This window comes from Triticum urartu, chromosome 2A (genome assembly GCF_056163025.1).
Source record: "Triticum urartu cultivar PI428250 chromosome 2A, HENAU_Tu73, whole genome shotgun sequence".
Classification (NCBI taxonomy): domain Eukaryota; kingdom Viridiplantae; phylum Streptophyta; class Magnoliopsida; order Poales; family Poaceae; genus Triticum; species Triticum urartu.
In genome coordinates, this window is record NC_141874.1 from 508,361,141 (window position 1) to 508,381,504 (window position 20,364).

The following is a 20,364-nucleotide window of genomic DNA, read 5'->3' on the forward strand; positions in this document are numbered from 1 at the left end:
TTGCCCGAGATTCGATCGTCGGTATCTTAATACCTAGTTCAATCTCGTTACTGGCAAGTCTCTTTACTCGTTCCGTAATACATCATCTCACAACTAACTCATTAGTTGCAATGCTTGCAAGGCTTATGTGATGTGCATTACTGAGAGGGCCCAGAGATACCTCTCCGACAATCGGAGTGACAAATCCTAATCTCGAAATACGCCAACCCAACATGTACCTTTGGAGACACCTGTAGAGCTCCTTATAATCACCCAGTTACGTTGTGATGTTTGGTAGCACACAAAGTGTTCCTCCGGCAAACGGGAGTTGCATAATCTCATAGTCATAGGAACATGTATAAGTCATGAAGAAAGCAATAGCAGCATACTAAACGATCGGGTGCTAAGCTAATGGAATGGGTCATGTCAATCACATCATTCTCCTAATGATGTGATCCCGTTAATCAAATAACAACTCTTTTGTTTATGGTTAGGAAACATAACCATCTTCGATTAACGAGCTAGTCAAGTAGAGGCATACTAGTGATACTTTGTTTGTCTATGTATTCACACAAGTATTATGTTTCTGGTTAATACAATTCTAGCATGAATAATAAACATTTATCATGATATAAGGAAATAAATAATAACTTTATTATTGCTTCTAGGGCATATTTCCTTCAGTCTCCCACTTGCACTAGAGTCAATAATCTAGTTCACATCGCCATGTGATTTAACAACAATAGTTCACATCACCATGTGATTAACACCCATAGTTCACATCGATATGTGATCAACACCCAAAGGGTTTACTAGAGTCAGTAATCTAGTTCACATCGCTATGTGATTAACACCCAAAGAGTACTAAGGTGTGATCATGTTTTGCTTGTGAGATAATTTTAGTCAACGGGTCTGTCACATTCAGATCCGTAAGTATTTTGCGAATTTCTATGTCAACAATGCTCTGCACGGAGCTACTCTACCTTATTGCTCCCACTTTCAATATGTATCTAGATCGAGACTTAGAGTCATCCAGATCTGTGTCAAAACTTGCATCGACGTAACTTTTTACGACAAACCTTTTTGTCACCTTCATAATTGAGAAATATTTCCTTATTCCACTAAGGAGAATTTTGACCGCTGTCCAGTGATCTACTCTTAGATCACTATTGTACTCCCTTGCTTAACACAGTGTAGGGTATATAATAGATCTGGTACACAGCATGGCATACTTTATAGAACCTATGGCTGAGGCATAGGGAATGACTTTCATTCTATTTCTATCTTCTGCCGTGGTCGGGCTTTGAGTCTTACTCAATTTCACACCTTGCAACACAGGCAAGAACTCTTTCTTTGACTGTTCCATTTTGAACTACTTCAAAATCTTGTCAAGGTAATCAAGCGTCTTGATCTATCTCTATAGATCTTGATGCTCAATATGTAAGCAGCTTTATCGAGGTCTTTCTTTGAAAAACTCCTTTCAAATATTCCTTTATGCTTTCCAGAAAATTATACATTATTTCCGATCAACAATATGTTGTTCACATATACTTATCAGAAATGTTGTAGTGCTCCCACTCACTTTCTTGTAAATACAGCCTTCACCGTAAGTCTGTATAAAACTATATGCTTTGATCAACTTATCAAAGCGTATATTCCAACTCCGAGATGCTTGCACCAGTCCATAGATGGATCGTTGGAGCTTGCATATTTTGTTAACACCTTTAGGATTGACAAAATCTTCTGGTTGCATCATATACAACTCTTCTTTAAGAAATCCATTAAGGAATGCAGTTTTGTTTATCCATTTGCCAGATTTCATAAAATGCGGCAATTGCTAACATGATTCGGATAGACTTAATCATATATAAGAGTGAGAAAATCTCATCGTAGTCAACACCTTGAACTTGTCGAAAACCTTTTGCGACAATTCTAGCTTTGTAGATAGTAACACTACTATCAGCATCCGTCTTCCTCTTGAAGATCCATTTATTTTCTATGGCTTGCCGATCATCGGGCAAATCCATCAAAGTCCATACTTTGTTCTCATACATGGATCATATCTCAGATTTTATGGCCTCAAACCATTTCGCGGAATCTGGGCTCATCATCGCTTCCTCATAGTTCGCAAGTTCGTCATGGTCTAGTAACATGACTTCCAGAACAGGATTACTGTACCACTCTGGTGCGGATCTCACTCTGGTTTACCTACGAGATTCAGTAGTAACTTGATCTGAAGTTACATGATCATCATCATTAGCTTCCTCACTAATTGGTGTAGTAGTCACAGGAACAGATTTCTGTGATGAACTACTTTCCAATAAGGGAGCAGGTATAGTTACCTCATCAAGTTCTACTTTCCTCCCACTCACTTCTTTCGAGAGAAACTCCTTCTCTAGAAAAACTCCGAATTTAGCAACAAAAGTCTTGCCTTCGGATTTGTGATAGAAGGTGTATCCAACAGTCTCCTTTGGGTATCCTATGAAGACATATTTCTCCGATTTGGGTTTGAGCTTATCAGGATGAAACTTTTTCATATAAGCATCACAATCCCAAACTTTAAGAAACGACAACTTTGGTTTCTTGCCAAACCACAGTTCAGATTGTGTCGTCTCAACGGACTTAGATGGTGCCCTTTTAAACGTGAATGCAGCTGTCTTTAATGCATAACCCCAAAATGATAGTGGTAGATCGATAAGAGACATCATAGATCGCACCATATCTAATAAAGTACGGTTATAATGTTCGGACACACCATTATGCTGTGGTGTTCCAGGTGGCATGAGTAGTAAAACTATTTCACATTGTTTTAACTGAAGGCCAAACTCGTAACTCAAATATTTTACCTCTACGATCATATCGTAGAAACTTTTATTTTCTTGTTACGATGATTCTCCACTTCACTCTGAAATTCTTTGAACTTTTCAAATATTTCAGACTTGTGTTTCATTAAGTAGATATACCCATATCTGCTCAAATCATCTGTGAAGGTCAGAAAATAATGATACCCGCCGCGAGCCTTAACACTCATCGGATCTCATACATCAGTATGTATTATTTCCAATAAGTTAGTTGCTCGCTCCATAGTTCCGGAGAACGGCGTTTTAGTCATCTTGCCCATGAGGGATGGTTCACAAGCATCAACTGATTCATAATCAAGTGATTCCAAAAACCCATTAGCATGGAGTTTCTTCATGCGCTTTACACCAATATGACCTAAACGGCAGTGCCACAAATAAGTTGCACTATCATTATTAACTTTGCATCTTTTGGTTTCAATATTATGATTATGTGTATCACTACGATCGAGATCCAACAAACTATTTTCATTGGGTGTGTAACCATATAAGGTTTTATTCATGTAAACAGAACAACAATTTATTCTCTTACTTAAATGAATAACCGTATTACAATAAACATGATCAAATCATATTCATGCTCAACGCAAACACCAAATAACACTTATTCAGGGTCAACACTAATCCCGAAAGTATAGGGAGTGTGCGATGATGATCATATCAATCTTGGAACCACTTCCAACACACATCGTCACTTCACCCTTAACTAGTCTCTGTTTATTCTGCAGCTCCCGTTTCGAGTTACTAATCTTAGCAACTGAACTAGTATCAAATACTGAGGGGTTGCTATAAACACTAGTAAAGTACACATCAATAACATGTATATCAAATATACTTATGTTCACTTTGCCATCCTTCTTATCTGCCAATCACTTGGGGTAGTTCCGCTTCCAGTGACCAGTCCCTTTGCAGTAGAAACACTTAGTCTCTGGCTTAGGACCAGACTTGGGCTTCTTCACTTGAGCAGCAACTTGCTTGCTGTTCTTCTTGAAGTCCCCCTTCTTCCCTCTGCCCTTTTCTTAAAACTAGTGGTCTTGTCTACCATCAACACTTGATGTTTTTCTCGATTTCTACCTTCATCAATTTCCGCATTACGAAGAGCTTGGGAATCGTTTCCGTTATCCCTTGCATATCATAGTTCATCACGAAGTTCTACTAACTTGGTGATGGTGACTAGAGAATTCTGTCAATCACTATCTTATCTGGAAGATTAACTCCCACTTGATTCAAGCGATTGTAGTACTCAAACAATCTGAGCACATGCTCACTAGTTGAGCCATTCTCCTCCATCTTTTAGCTATAGAACTTGTTGGAGACTTCATATCTCTCAAATCGGGTATTTGCTTGAAATATTAACTTCAACTCCTGGAACATCTCATATGCTCCATGACGTTCAAAACATCTTTGAAGTCCCGATTCTAAGCCATTAAGCATGGTGCACTAATCTATCAAGTAGTCATCATATTGAGCTAGCCAAACATTCATAACGTATGCATCTGCTCTTGCAATAGGTTCGTCACCTAGCGGTGCATCAAGGACATAATTCTTCTATGCAGCAATGAGGATAAACCTCAGATCACGGATCCAATCCGCATCATTGCTACTAACATCTTTCAACACAATTTTCTCTAGGAACATATCAAAATAAACACAGGGAAGCAACAACGCGAGTTATTGATCTACAACATAATTTGCAAAATACTACCAGGACTAAGTTCATGATAAATTTAAGTTCAATTAATCATATTACTTAAGAACTCCCACTTAGATAGACATCCCTCTAATCCTCTAAGTGATTACGTGATCCAAATCAACTAAACCATGTCCGATCATCACGTGAGATGGAGTAGTTTCATTGGTGAACATCGCTATGTTGATCATATCTGCTATATGATTCACGCTCGACCTTTCGGTCTCCGTGTTCCGAGGCCATATCTATATATGCTTGGCTCGTCAAGTATAACCTGAGTATTCTGCGTGTGCAACTTTTTTGCACCCGTTGTATTTGAACGTAGAGCCTATCACACCCGATCATCACGTGGTGTCTCAGCACGAAGAACTTTCGCAACGGTCCATACTCAGGGAGAACACTTCTTGATAATTAGTGAGAGATCATCTTATAATGCTACCGTCGATCAAAGCAAGATAAGATGCATAAAAGATAAACATCACATGCAATCAATATAAGTGATATGATATGGCCACCATCATCTTGTGCTTGTGATCTCCATCTTCGAAGCACCGTCATGATCACCATCGTCACCGGCGCGACACCTTGATCTCCATCGTAGCATCGTTGTCGTCTCGCCAATCTTATGCTTCCACGACTACCGCTACCGCTTAGTGATAAAGTAAAGCATTACAGCGCGATTGCATTGCATACAATAAAGCGACAACCATATGGCTCCTGCCAGTTGCCGATAACTCGGTTACAAAACATGATCATCTCATACAATAAAATTTAGCATCATGTCTTGACCATATCACATCACAACATGCCCTGCAAAAACAAGTTAGATGTCCTCTACTTTGTTGTTGCAAGTTTTACGTGGCTGCTACGGGCTTAAGCAAGAACCAATCTTACCTACGCATCAAAACCATAACGATAGTTTGTCAAGTTGGTGCTGTTTTAACCTTCGCAAGGACCGGGCGTAGCCACACTCGGTTCAACTAAAGTTGGAGAAACTGTCACCCGCTAGCCACCTTTGTGCAAAGCACGTCGGGAGAACCGGTCTCGCGTAAGCGTACGCGTAATGTCGGTCCGGGCCGCTTCGTCCAACAATACCGCCGAACCAAAGTATGACATGCTGGTAAGCAGTATGACTTATATCGCCCACAACTCACTTGTGTTCTACTCGTGCATATAACATCAACATATAAAACCTAGGCTCGGATGCCACTGTTGGGGAACGTAGTAATTTTAAAAAATTTCCTACGCACACGCAAGATCATAGTGATGCATAGCAACGAGAGGGGAGAGTGTGATCTACGTACCCTTGTAGACCGACAGCGGAAGCGTTAGCACAACGCGGTTGATGTAGTCGTACGTCTTCACGGCCCGACCGATCAAGCACCGAAACTACGGCACCTCCGAGTTTTAGCACACATTCAGCTCGATGACGATCCCCGGACTCCGATCTAGCAAAGTGTCGGGGAAGAGTTCCGTCAGCACGATGGCGTGGTGACGATCTTGATGTTCTACCGTCGCAGGGCTTCGCCTAAGCACCGCTACAATATTATCGAGGATTATGGTGGAAGGGGGCACCGCACACGGCTAAGAATATGATCACGTGGATCAACTTGTGTCTAGAGGTGCCCCCTTGCCCCCGTATATAAAGGAGCAAGGGAGGAGGAGGCCGGCCCTAGGAGGGGGCGCGCCAAGTGTGGAGTCCTACTAGGATTCCCTAGTCCTAGTAGGATTCCACCTCCCATATGGAATAGGAAAAGAGGAAGGGAAAAGGAGAAGGAAGGAAGGGGGCGCCCCCCTTCCCTAGTCCAATTCGGGCCAGACCAAGGGGAGGGGTGCGGCCACCCTTGAGGCCCCTTTTCTTCTTTCCCGTATGGCCCAATAAGGCCCAATACGTATTCCCGTAACTCTCCGGCCAAAAAAATACCCGAATCACTCGGAACCTTTCCGATGTCCGAATATAGTCGTCCAATATATCGATCTTTACGTCTCGACCATTTCGAGACTCCTCGTCATGTCCCCGATCTCATCCGGGACTCCGAACTCCTTCGGTACATCAAAACTCATAAACTCATAATATAACTGTCATTGAAACCTTAAGCGTGCGGACCCTACGGGTTCGAGAACAATGTAGACATGACCGAGACACGTCTCCAGTCAATAACCAATAGCGGAACCTGGATGCTCATATTGGCTCCCACATATTCTACGAAGATCTTTATCGGTCAGACCGCATAACAACATACGTTGTTCCCTTTGTCATCGGTATGTTACTTGCCCGAGATTCGATCGTCGGTATCTTAATACCTAGTTCAATCTCGTTACCGGCAAGTCTCTTTACTCGTTCCGTAATACATCATCTCACAACTAACTCATTAGTTGCAATGCTTGCAAGGCTTATGTGATGTGCATTACCGAGAGGGCCCAGAGATACCTCTCCGACAATCGGAGTGACAAATCCTAATCTCGAAATACGCCAACCCAACATGTACCTTTGGAGACACCTGTAGAGCTCCTTTATAATCACCCAGTTACGTTGTGACGTTTGGTAGCACACAAAGTGTTCCTCCGGCAAACGGGAGTTGCATAATCTCATAGTCATAGGAACATGTATAAGTCATGAAGAAAGCAATAGCAACATACTAAACGATCGGGTGCTAAGCTAATGGAATGGGTCATGTCAATCACATCATTCTCCTAATGATGTGATCCCGTTAATCAAATAACAACTCTTTTGTTTATGGTTAGGAAACATAACCATCTTCGATTAACGAGCTAGTCAAGTAAAGGCATACTAGTGACACTTTGTTTGTCTATGTATTCACACAAGTATTATGTTTCTGGTTAATACAATTCTAGCATGAATAATAAATATTTATCATGATATAAGGAAATAAATAATAACTTTATTATTGCCTCTAGGGCATATTTCCTTCATTTGCTTCATCCACAGAAGCTGAGCGCAGCAAGATCCACCAGCAATGTATTCAGATTCAGCAGTGCAGAGAGATACACAGTTCTGCTTCTTTGAGGACCAACATACAAGTGATCGTCCCAGAAAATGACATGTGCCTGATGTAGACTTGCGATCCACCTTGTCACCAGCATAATCAGCATCCGAGAAACCAACCAGATCAAACTCTGAGCCCTTTGGATACCATAATCCTAGAGTTGGGGTGTAAGCCAAATATCGAAGAATTCGCTTCACAGCTAAGTGATGCGATTCCTTTGGTGCCGCTTGGAATCGAGCACACATGCAAAAACTAAGCATAATATCTAGCCTAGATGCACATAGATAAAGTAAAGAACCAATCATGGAGCGGTATACCTTTTGATCGAACTCTTTACCATTGTTGTCGGGACCCAGATGATGTTTGGCTGGCATTGGAGTCGTGAAGCCTTTGCGGTCTTGCATACCGAACTTCTTCAGGCAATATTTGAGATACTTCTCTTGAGATATAAAGATGCCGTTGCGTTGCTGTCGTATTTGAGACCAAGGAACAACTTCAGCTCTCCCATCATGGACATATGATATTGCTCTTGCATCATATATCCAAACTCTTCACTGTATTTCTGATTGGTGCAGCCGAAGATAATGTCATTCACATATATTTGGCACACAAACAATTCACCATCATATGTATTCGTGAAGAGAGTGGGGTCGAGGGAACCAGGTGTGAAGCCTTTGCTCTTCAGGAAGTATTTGAGTGTGTCATACCAAGCCCGAGGGGCTTGTTTGAGGCCATACAGTGCCTTGTTGAGCTTGTATACCATGTCAGGATGTTTTGGATTTTCAAAGCTAGGAGGTTGTGCAACATACACTTCTTCTTCAATCTTGCCATTGAGAAAAGCGCTCTTCACATCCATTTGATATAGAAGTATGTTATGATGATCTGCATAGGCCAGCAGTATGCGTATGGCTTCAAGTCGAGCCACAGGAGCAAATGTTTCATCGAAGTCAATCCCTTCAACTTGAGTATATCCTTGAGCAACGAGACGAGCTTTGTTTCTGACAACTTGACCATGCTCATCTTGCTTGTTGCGATATATCCATTTGGTGCCTATTATATTGTGCTTCCGAGGATCAGGACGCTTAACCAGTTTCCATACATTATTCAGCTCAAACCGTTGAAGCTCTTCTTGCATAGCTTGAATCCATTCAGGTTCCATGAAGGCTTCTTCAACTTTCTTGGGTTCTGTTATTGAGACGAATGCGAAGTGCCCATAGAAATTTGCTAGCTGTGTTGCCCTTGAACGAGTGAGTGGACCGGGTGCATTGATGCTATCAATTATTCTCTCAATCTGCACTTCATTGGCAACACGAGGATGCACATGGCGAAGATTTTGCTCTTGCTGATCATTGTCATTGTTAGAGGGATTGTCTTCAGGCCGATCATTGTCTTCAGGTTGATCAGGTGCGTAGATGATAAGTTGCTCTTCAGGTTGAGCTTCAGAAGGTATGATTTCTCTAGCTCCCATAAGTTTGATTGATTCACTGGATGGAACTTCATCTAGCACATTTGGCAGGTGCTCTCTTTGTGAGCCGTTAGTCTCATCGAACCGCACATCCACTGTTTCAACCACTGTATAATGAAAGAGATTGAAGACTCTGTAGGAGTGCGAATCCTTTCCATATCCAAGCATAAAGCCTGCATGTGCTTTTGGTGCAAATTTTGAAGTGTGATGTGGATCCTTGATCCAGCACCTGGCGCCAAATACTCTGAAGTAACTAACATTTGGCTTCTTGCCAGTAAGGAGCTCATAAGATGTCTTGTTCAGAAGCTTGTGAAGATAAACACGGTTGATTGTATGGCATGCAGTATCAATGGCTTCAGGCCAGAATTTTCTTGGAGTCTTGTATTCATCAAGCATCGTTCGAGCCATCTCAATAACTGTTTTGTTCTTGCGTTCGACGACGCCATTCTGCTGTGGCGTGTACGGAGCTGAGAATTCATGTGTGATGCCCAAAGTATCAAGATATGTATCAAGGCCAGTGTTCTTGAATTCAATGCCATTGTCACTTCTGATGTGCTTTATCTTGGCGCCATAGTTGTTTATTGCTCGATTGGCGAAGCATCTGAAGACATCCTGCACTTCAGTCTTGTAGAGGATTATATGCACCCAAGTATATCTAGAATAATCATCAACAATGACAAAGCCATAGAGACAAGCAGTAGTAGTAAGAGTTGAGTAATGAGTGGGACCGAAAAGATCCATGGAGCAGTTCGAAGGGTCGAGTCGTTGTCATGATTGTCTTCGAGGGATGCTTGGCCCTCGTCATCATTCCTGCTTCACAGGCACCGCATAAGTGATCTTTCTTGAACTTGACGCCCTCGATGCCTATGACATGCTTCTTCTTTGCAAGGGTGTGCAGGTTCCTCATTCTAGCATGCCCTAGCCTCCGATACCAGAGCCAGCATTCTGAAGCTTTTGCTAGAAGACATACGGCAAGCTGTGGTCCTGCTGAGAAATCTACCACGTACAAATCATCTTTCCGATACCCTTCAAACACTAGAGACTTGTCAGATTCCATTAGAACAAGGCAACGATATTTTCCAAACATCACAATCATGTTTAAATCACAAAGCATTGAGACAGACATTAAGTTAAAGCCAAAGGATTCAACAAGCATGACTTTATCCATGTGTTGATCCTTTGAGATTGCAACTCTACCTAGACCCAATACCTTACTTTTACCAGTGTCAGCAAATGTGATGTGACTTTTGTCAGATGGACGTAAGGTTGAGTCCATAAGAAGGCTTCTCTTGCCAGTCATGTGATTGGTACACCCACTATCAATAATCCATTCTGAAGCTGCTGGTGTCGTACCCTACAGTGCAGTTAGGGGGATAGGCTTCACGAAGAGAATTGTGAAGCAAAAACATTTGATGAACCAGTGGGTTATGAAAGCTTAGATCAAGATTTGGACTGATAGGGCGAGTAGCAAGTGATTCAGGAACAAGTACATAATAAGACCATTTGGGCATTTGATCTTGCGCCCTACAAGATGTTTAAGGTCCCCAGCAATAGCGTCAGACGATTTTGGTTTTCTGCTGGAGACCTTTCCCTGCAAAAGAGAGTTAAGCTTTCTTAGCCACCCTCATCTTCAAGGGTGGCTTTGAAGCAATGAGTCTAAGTGCAGCATCTGAGAATTTTGGCTTTGGAACCCTAGCAAAAAGTCTTGCAGGTGGACAATAGTACTCATAAGAATAAGCAGAATAGTTCTTGGTCTTATGAACATGGCGGTTTGATGAACCGCGCTCATATTCATAGGCCTGAGTATGGCTTCCCTGCAAAACATTTGCGTTAGTGCGACTCCGGTGAGTCCTCTATCTGTATGAAGCCTTTGGACCATATGAAGCCTGTGGTCTGGGGTTTGTCTTCTTCACCTATGATGTCATGATTACATCCACAGGAAGATTCTCCAAACAGCTTTTCGGCACCCAGATCTTCTTCATAGGCGGTCCATTCCTGCAGTTAGTACCAATATACCTGGCAAACACCTCACCATTCTGATTCTTAAACACTTTGTAGTTTGCATCAAAGGATTCATCAATAACAATGGGATTAGCACAAGTGAAGCCAGATAGGGTGGATGCATCCACTGAAGGTTCCTTTGCAGCCACCCATGTGGTTTGGGGTACTTCTCAGGTTTCCAGTAAGATCCATCAGCATTCATTTTTCTTTCGAACCCAACACCCTCTTTCCTAGGGTTTCGGTTCAGGGTCTGCCTTTTGAGGACATCACATAGTGTCTGATGCCCTTTGAGACTTTTGTACATCCCTGTTTCAAGCAGTGTCTTCAACCTAGCATTCTCATCAGCAATGGAAGTGGTATCCTCAGCAGAGGGGTTAGTTACCACATCAACAAGTGAAGATATTGCAACAGTAGCAGCAGTAGAACATTCAGCAACAGAAGTAGCGTTATCATGCTCAATGCATTTAAGACATGGTGGTTCAAATCCTTCCTGAGCTGAGCTGATCTATTTGGCGCGAAGTGACTCGTTTTCCTTTTGAAGATCTTCATGAGCCGCTCTCAATTTCTCAAGGTCTTGCTTCCTTTGAAGATAATCGTAGGACAGCCTTTCATGAGTTGTTGAGAGCGTTTCATGACGACTTTCAAGTTCCTCATACTTAACGTGAAGATTTTTTATGTCTTCAATTAAGGACTGAGATCGAGTCATTTCAGCATCTAACAGATCATCGCTTTTGTCTAACAGTTTTTGAATGTGTTCCATAGCTTTCTGTTGTTCAGTTGCAATTTTAGCAAGTGTTTTGTAGCTAGGTTTGGAATCACAATCAGATTCATCGTCACTGGATGTTTGATAGTGAGTAGTGCGTGTGTTTACCTTGGCACCACGTGCCATGAAGCAGTAGGAAGGAGCGGAGTAGTCCTTGTCATTTGCATCGGTGTCGGTGATGAAGTCATTGTTTTCAGTGTTGAAGATGGACTTGGCAACGTATGCTGTAGCCAGACTCGCAATGCCAGAATCGGACTCCTCCCTAGACTCCACCTCCGCCTCCTCAGAAGCAGACTCCTCCTCAGAATCCATTTCCTTGCCAACAAACGCACGTGCCTTGCCAGATGAGCTCTTCTTGTGTGATGAAGACTTTGAGGAAGACTTGGAAGAAGACTTTGAGTATTTCTTCTTCTTCTTCTTGTCGCCAGAGTCATACTCCTTGCTCTTCTTCTTCTTGTTGTTCTCATTGTCCCACTGTGGACACTCAGAGATGTAGTGGCCAGGCTTCTTGCACTTGTGACATGTTCTCTTCTTGTAGTCATGAGCAGAAGCTTCATCATTCCTTGAGCTTGATCGTCAAGACTTTTTGAACCCTTTCTTCTTGGTGAATTTTTGGAACTTCTTCACAAGCATAGCAAGCTCCTTTCCAATGTCTTCAGGATCATCAGAACTGCTGTCAGATTCTTCTTCGGATGAGGAGACAACTTTTGCCTTCAAGGCACGAGTTCGCCCATAGCTGGGACCGTAGATGTCTCTTTTCTCAGAAAGCTGAAACTCGTGTGTGTTGAGCCTCTCAAGTATGTCAGACAGATCGAGTGTCTTGAAATCAGGGTGTTCTTGAATCATCAGGGCTAGGGTGTCAAACAAACTGTCAAGTGATCTCAGGAGTGTCTTGACGACTTCATGCTTGGTGATCTCAGTGGCGCCGAGGGCTTGAAGCTCATTTGTGATGTCAGTGAGTCGATCAAACGTGAGCTGGACATTCTCATTGTCATTTCGCTTGAAGCGGTTGAAGAGGTTGCGAAGGACACTGATTCTCTGATCTCTGTGGGTTGAGACGCCTTCATTGACCTTGGAGAGCCAGTCCCAGACCAGCTTAGATGTTTCCAAAGCACTCACACGGCCATACTGTCCTTTGGTCAGATGACCACAGATGATATTCTTGGTAGTAGAGTCCAGTTGAACGAACTTCTTGACATCAGCAGCAGTGACACCTTCTCCAGCCTTGGGAACGCCGTTCTTGACGACATACCATAGGTCGACGTCAATGGCTTCAAGATGCATGCGCATCTTATTCTTCCAGTAGGGATATTCAGTTCCATCGAAGACGGGGCACGCAGCGGAGACTTTAATTATCCCTGCAGTCGACATAGCTAAAACTCCAGGTGATTAAACCGAATCACACAGAACAAGGGAGTACCTTGCTCTGATACCAATTGAAAGTGCGTTATATCGACTAGAGGGGGGGTGAATAGGCGATTTTTATGAAAGTCTTCAAAACGTGGAAGTTATGAAGAAAAACGATAGAAATAAACCTATTACCCTGCAGCGGAAGGTAGACTACACTAGGCAAGCCATAGTCAAGTATTCAATAGAGTGAAAGCACAATGACTAATAGCAGCTATGTAGTGAGGATCAGGTAGGAAGATATCGTGAAGCCACACAGAACACACAGTCACTCAGTGAAGACAAAAGATAGTGCGAACATACAATGACTTCACAAAGAGTAACAATAAGTAAAGGGAAGGGAAGATGAAACCAGTGACTCGCTGAAGACAATGATTTGTTGGACCAGTTCCAGTTGCTGTGACAACTATACGTCTGGTTAGGGTGGCTTAGGTATTTAAACCTTTGGACACACAGTCCCGGACACCCAGTCCTGAACACGCAGCTCAGGACACCCAGTCCTCACCGTATTCCCCTTGAGCTAAGGTCACACAGACCTCGCCCAATCACTCTGGTAAGTCTTCAAGGTAGACTCCCAAACCTTCACAGACTTCGTTCACCGGCAATCCACAATGTCTCTTGGATGCTCAGAACGCGACGCCTAACCGGCTGGAGGATGCACAGTCCTCAAGTGTAATAAGTCTTCAGATCACACAGACAAGAAGACTTAAGTGATGCCTAATTCTCTTAGGCTCTGGGTGGTTAGGTCTTTATCCTCGCAAGGAATTCTCTCTCAAAGGCTTCGAGGTGGGTTGCTCTCAAACGACAAAAGCCGTACTCTGAATCTGAGCAGCCAACCGTCTATGGTTGTAGGGGGTGGGCTATTTATAGCCACTTGGCAACCCGACCTGATTTGTCCGAAATGACCCTGGGTCACTAAGGAACTGACACGTGTTCCAACGGTCAGATTTCAAACTCACATGGCAACTTTACTTGGGCTACAAGCAAAGCTGACTTGCCCGACTCTGGACAAGATTCGCTCTCAAAGTCTTCACTCGAAGACATAGGTTTTGTTTAAGCATCACTTCAGTCATTCTGACTGGTTCTCTTGGACCCCACTTAACAGTACGGTGGTTCCTATGACTAACACAGAAGAAAGAGAACTACGAAAGATCTAAGTTTTCGAGCTCCATAGGCTTCATGTGGTGTCTTCTCTTGTCATAGTCTTCAATGTGAATATCTTCATATACCACCTTTGACTTCAATGTCTTCATACATTTTTAGGGGTCATCTCTGGTAGGAAAACCGAATCAATGAGGGACTTCTACCTGTGTTATCCTGCAATTCTCACAAACACATTAGTCCCTCAACTAGGTTTGTCGTCAATACTCCAAAACCAACTAGGGGTGGCACTAGATGCACTTACAACTACTAGCAGTGGTCCTACTTGATTGCTGGACTGCTAGCAATGCAACCCACATCTGCCATCCAGAATTTTACAACACTAACCCGCCAATTTTCTTAGGCTGGTCAGAGGTAAGACTCTGGTTGGTGCCCTTTTGATATGTAGCACTAGCGGCCTGGTCGTTAGTGATGGGACATGTCAGGTGGCCCGTCTACGATGATAGTGTCATCATTAACCAGGAGATAATGACGGATCTCATGCTCATTAGTAATGACTATATTTGGTTAGTCAGTGTTATTCGCGTCAATATAGTGATGTAAGAGCTCATAGGTTCTGAAGTACAGAAGTGTAGGTAGATATAATTGAGAAAGTATTTTGATGGCACTAGAGTTTTATCTTTAAGCACAAAGAGAACAATATGAGCTTAGCAACCTCATCCCCTTTTTAATAGTATTCACATAATCTAGGGACTATGTGGCGGGATTTTGTGATAGTCGTGTTTTGGAAATTCTGTGGAGCAATGCACACGTGTAGCATGTAAAGAACGAGATTCACACAAGGGATTTGCCTAGGCTTAGGCTTGCTGTTCTAGAGGTAATACCCTACTCTTGCCAAGTGTTTTAATCAAGCATCATGTGACTGATTACAAATGTCTCTATATATCTGTCTTGATCTAGCCGTGCAACGTGTCGATTACCTCTAGAACATAGAGATGACGAGGTTGGGTGATACAACGTTCGATTTGGCAACGTCATGATAATAGCCCATTAAGATGATGCCATTACCCTGGATTAACTACATTGTGGTAATGTTTTGATCTTGATGATGGGTAATGCCTGATTGATTGCGCCATAGTAACACATATGAGGTAGCAACGGTCCATCCAGGTGGACGTTCCAGAGATGACTCAGCCGGATGGGATGCACGATATCGGTTCAGATGAGTGGATTCCTTGAATAGGCTCGTGCCATCCCAAGCCTGCTAGGCCAACTCCATGTCATGGACCTACTCGAGAAGGATCTCATCGTGAGACTCAATGTGATCAAATGAACTTTCAAGAGGAGCATCTATATCATGTCTCGGGGGAGGGTATTCGATGTTCGGTGAACCTTGTTAATAAATCTCGGTGTCATGGTTAGTGTGATTGCTTGCCTACTCACTATATCGACACATATGTGCCTAAGATTTTCCAACACAACAAAATTAAATTAGGATTTAGGATAAAAGAACGGATAAACCATGAATCAACCTAACTAAAGGTCGAAATGCTCACACACACATTTTTTTTGACAAAAACTCATACACACATTGTACAACGAGGATCCATGGGAGACAGCCAAAACATGTCTTTCCAAATAGGACAACAATTGCGAATCAACCTGTGGTTGAGTTGGTTAGGTGGACATTGGTATCCCCAACCCACCAGGGTTCAAATCCTGATGCTCGCATTATTCCTGGATTTATTTCAGAATTTCCGACGATGCGCTTTCAGTGAGAGGAGACGTTCCCGTCGACGACGAGGCGCCTACGGTGACCGGCTCAGTCTCTCGGAGGTGCTCATAGGGGTAGGGTGTGCGTGTGTGCATTCATAGGGATGAGTGTATGCGCGTGTATATGAGCGCTTGTGTCTGTACTGATGCTAAAAAAAATAGGACAACAATTATGGGAAAATTCGCTTTCTAGCAATTATGTATTTTCGATAAGAAGGTAATCAATGGTGTTGAAAACAGCTTTGCTAAACCAGAAAATCAGCACGTTCTTTTTTTCCTTCCCATCCGCATTCCTGAATCCTGACCACTATCGCGTCAAGTTCGCGCCAAGTGGCATCGATCATCGTCTCATCTCACACAGTCCATGAGGCAGACCTCTTGAGCACAGGGTTCATGGCCTTGTCCTCCTCGAGGGAGATCATGCCCAGGTGGGACGGGTCCTCCAGCATCATCTTGGCCACCAGGTACCCCGCGATGGACCACGTCTGGTGCTTCCTCGCCTGCTTCCCGACGTACCGGCCGAGCTTGCCGTCGTAGTACTCCGGCCAGCTGTCCCTCGCCAGCCTCGCCTCCGCCAGATCGATCGCTCGCCTCGCGATCTTGAGCCGCCCGGTCTTGATGCAGGCCGCCGTCAGGAGCCAGATCAGCACTGCGCGAATCAAAGAATTAATGAAGTATCCATCGAGCTTCGACTTCGAGCACGTGTATAATCACTTACCAGGCCAGGAGCCTCCGTTGTGGTAGCTCCACCTGGTGTTCTTGGGGTCACAGCCGGTGACGTTCTGCCACTCGTGGCCCTCGATGGCGGGGTAGCAGATCTTGAGCGGCATCTCGCCGATGAGGTCCTCCCACCGCTCCTCAATGAGGTCCATGATGGCGCCGGCCTGCTCGGGCGTGGCGAGCGAGGCGAGGATGGCGACGCAGTTCCCCAGCGCGAACCAGCGGAAGTCCATCCTGGCGGGGCTGACGTTGCCGACGAAGTAGCCGCCGCGAGAGGGCATGAAGTCGAAGAGCCAGTCCGGGATGGACTCCGGGATGACGTTGAACTTGTTGACGGCCGTGTGGGAGTACTCCTCCGTCTTGAAGCGGTAGATGTCGTTGAGCTGGTGGAAGTCGAGCCAGAAGTAGGTCCGCATGTGGTAGCTCAGCGCGTGCAGCCGCGTCACGATCCGCTCCATGATGTCCTTGTTCCCCTCCGCCTCCGGCTTCAGCAGCAGCAGCGCGCACCGCAGCGACATGAAGAACAGGGCTTGGATCTCGATCGGGTACCCGTACACGCCCTGCCCAACACGATGATCCATCGATCGCGATCGACCACTCATTATCACTACTACATTTAATCCCAACCATTGATTCAGCAGCGACGTGTGTGTGAGGTTGACGGGAACATATTAGGACTTACCATCCGGCGATCGATCATGCAGCAGCCGTCGGCGCAGAGGAGGGTGGGGAAGGTGTCGAAGCCCTCGGCGAGGCACTGGTTCATGATGAGGCGGATGCCCTTCTGGCACTCGGGCGTCTCGGCCAGCGTGTGGTCGCCGGTGGACTTGGTGTAGGCGCGGAGCAGGATGATCCACCAGAACCCGGAGTCGGCCGGCGCCACGCGGCCGATGGCGCTCTCGCCGAAGTCCGCTGCCAGGGTGTCCACCCCGCGCTTCGGGTCCTTGAGCACCTTGAAACTCGCCGGCATGGCGCCCTCGCCCAGCTTGAACCGGTCGATCCTCTTCTCCCACCCCTGCAGCAGCAGCGTCTTGAGCAGGAAGTTCTTCACGATCTCAGGCTCCCCGTTCATCAGGAACGCCAGCGCGCTCGGCACGAAATCCCTCACGAACACCTGCTCAATCCAATGCTAACTATATTTATTTACGCCACATGTTTAACAAAATATCCAAGAGAGAACTTTACACGTGACAGCCCAAACAGGTGTGAGAAATGACACACGAGTACTGCATGCATGTCGCCGTGCCGTTACCTGGTCGTAGTTGAGGACTTCGCCGGAGGAGCTGTCGACGGCGGCGATGGTGCCGAGGGGCTGGCCCCGGAAGCAGACAAGCGAGCGCCTGAGGGCGTCCCAGGCATCGCCGACCAGCGGGTGGGGCTCGAAGGAGAGCCGCGTGGAGGAGGCGGGGGTGCCGGTGAGCGAACGGAGCCCGCCACCCGGGGAGTACATGCTCTCGTAGCTGTCCATATACCCGCCAGCGCCGCGGCCGTCCATGGCGGAGAGGTAGAGGTCGCCGAGCGAGCGATCGTCGAAGGACCGCTGCCGCTCCACGTTGATCCGCGGGCGGTGGTTCAGCAGCCGCGACAGGTCGAAGTCGTCCGTGTCCACCATGGACGCGTGCGACGGCGTCGCCGCTCCGGCCCCCGCCGCCTCCATCTCGCAGACCGCCGCGGTCGCCGTGGCTGCGCGCCTCGAGAAAGACAAGAAGGCAAGATAGGTCGACTAGTCTAGTCGCCGCGGCACACCGTACGCGAAGCGGATACGAGTGGGAACAGACCAGACCAAAAGAGACGAGGTAGAAAGGCAGGTAGATAATATTGGAGCTCGCCGGAGTTGCGTTCCTGGGCGGTGCCGGGTGCCTGCTCTGCTGCTGGAGTATAGCTCGGCTCCGGAGTGGTACATATAGGAGTCTGGATGACGTGTGGGGACGGGAAGGGCAGCGGCCCGCGTGGCGGGGACCTATTGGGAAGCGGGACTTCGGGGTTTTCGTTTGCGGGCGCGATGGCCGAGCGGGGCTGTGGTTCGCCGGGTGCGTGCTTGGGGACTTGGGGTGGTGCCCGGTTGTCAGGGCCTACGACTGATGAGCGGTGACCAAAGTTCTGAAGTTCTGACTCGTTCCCTCAACATATTTCAGCTTGGAGGGTTTCCCGTTTGACTTGAGTTTCAAAATATCGATATATAATTTGTGCTTGAAAGTAAAGCACGACGTTTCAAAATGTAAGACATGTTGAAAGAAAGAAAAAAAAAATGCCCGTGTCGCTCATGCGGTGGCTCGGGCGGAGCCCTAGTCCGCCATCGCCCCCTCCCTGTGCCTCATGTCCTGCCGCCAGCGACGGCCTAAGCCCTTTCGGCGGGCAGCGATGGTGGAAAGCTCCCTCGTGCGCCCGCATGTTCTCTTGGTGAGGGAGACCACGCCCCCTTCCAATCCGAGTGTTGTTCCTTTCTAGCGGCCAGCGGTTTCTCCGTTGCGGTGCGGTGACCCCCCCCCCCCCCCCCCCCGGGCGGCGTGTGCTCATGTGGAGTTGGATCCAAGAGTTTACAGTTGCGTCACCACCCCATGCCCATGGGGTCCGTCCGGGTGACGCAATGGGGTGGCGACCTGGGCTCCGTCTGGCCGGTGACGGCGACCAGCTGCTGGGGTGTGGCGATGTTGTCGTGGGAGGCTGCTAGATCCATCAAGTGACTAGATCTGGGCTGCCGGCTTTAGTTGGCGGCAAGGCTTTGGTCTATGGTGGCTCTCGTGGGTCGTCAGCGCATCGGCTACGCGGAAGGTGGGTGGTCTAGTGCACGTCCGGTGCATGGTGGTGCTGGTTGAGATGCTCGAGGAAAAAGTTTGTCGGGTTCTTGTGAGCTAATGGTGTCAGCTCCCGTGGAAGTTTCACCTCCTTGGAGGCGATATTGTGGAGGCCTGCCACTTCTCCTACCCTAGGATCATGCTCTTCGGTAAAAGTCTAAGGCCCATGTTAGGTCAAGCAACGACGTTGACATCATTGCTTCCCCCAATGGGGCATCACCTTGAAAACCTTCGATCTTGGCCGTGCTTTCGGGAACTAGACACTCACGACATTGCGTTGGACTGGTGACCTTCTGGCTATGTGGGAATGTTGGGGTGATGATCCTAGGCTATTCGGACGTGGTCTCCTATTTTGTGACGATGGCGGCTTCATGTGGAGTTGGGTTGCGGTTGAGGTTTGGTAATCGATGTCTCTTTGCGTGTTCAAGAGTTCTCCATGCCCTACCTTGTCTTTGTGGAGTCGGAATTGCGAAGTAGGGCCTCGACGGTGACAATGGCACGGTATGGGGTTCGATGGTGGTGGTTTGCTGATACGTCTCCGTCGTATCTACTTTTCCAAACACTTTTGTCCTTGTTTTGGACTCTAACTTGCATGATTTGAATGGAACTAACCCGGACTGACGCTGTTTTCAGCAGAATTGTCATGGTGTTATTTATGTGCAGAAACAAAAGTTCTCGAAATGACCTAAAACTTCACGAAGACTATTTTTGGAAATAATAAAAAATACTGGCAAAAGATCAAGACCAGGGGCCCACACCCTAGCCACGAGGGTGGGGTCGTGCCTGCCCCCTGGGCGCGCCCCC

General features: G+C 46.1%; 1 protein-coding gene across 1 annotated transcript; it reads right to left on the bottom strand.

The window, feature by feature from the left end:
- Positions 1–16,121: 16,121 nt before the first annotated feature.
- On the bottom strand, positions 16,122–18,655 carry LOC125538477 (cytosolic invertase 1). Its single transcript, XM_048701765.2, has 4 exons — positions 18,018–18,655; positions 17,448–17,879; positions 16,764–17,325; positions 16,122–16,694 (listed from the first exon to the last, which is right to left on the bottom strand). The coding sequence occupies exons 1-4, from the start codon at positions 18,420–18,422 to the stop codon at positions 16,399–16,401; spliced, it is 1,695 nt and encodes a 564-aa protein (XP_048557722.2). The 5' UTR covers positions 18,423–18,655; the 3' UTR covers positions 16,122–16,398.
- Between the last annotated feature and the right edge of the window lie 1,709 nt (positions 18,656–20,364).

Coding starts and splice junctions, on each gene's coding strand:
- LOC125538477 (XM_048701765.2), bottom strand. CDS start 18,422: ATGGAGGCGGCGGGGGCCGGAGCGGCGACGCCGTCGCACGCGTCCATG. Junction 17,880..18,017: donor AAGTCCTCAACTACGACCAG/GTAACGGCACGG, acceptor TGGATTGAGCAG/GTGTTCGTGAGGGATTTCGT. Junction 17,326..17,447: donor GCATGATCGATCGCCGGATG/GTAAGTCCTAAT, acceptor CGTGTTGGGCAG/GGCGTGTACGGGTACCCGAT.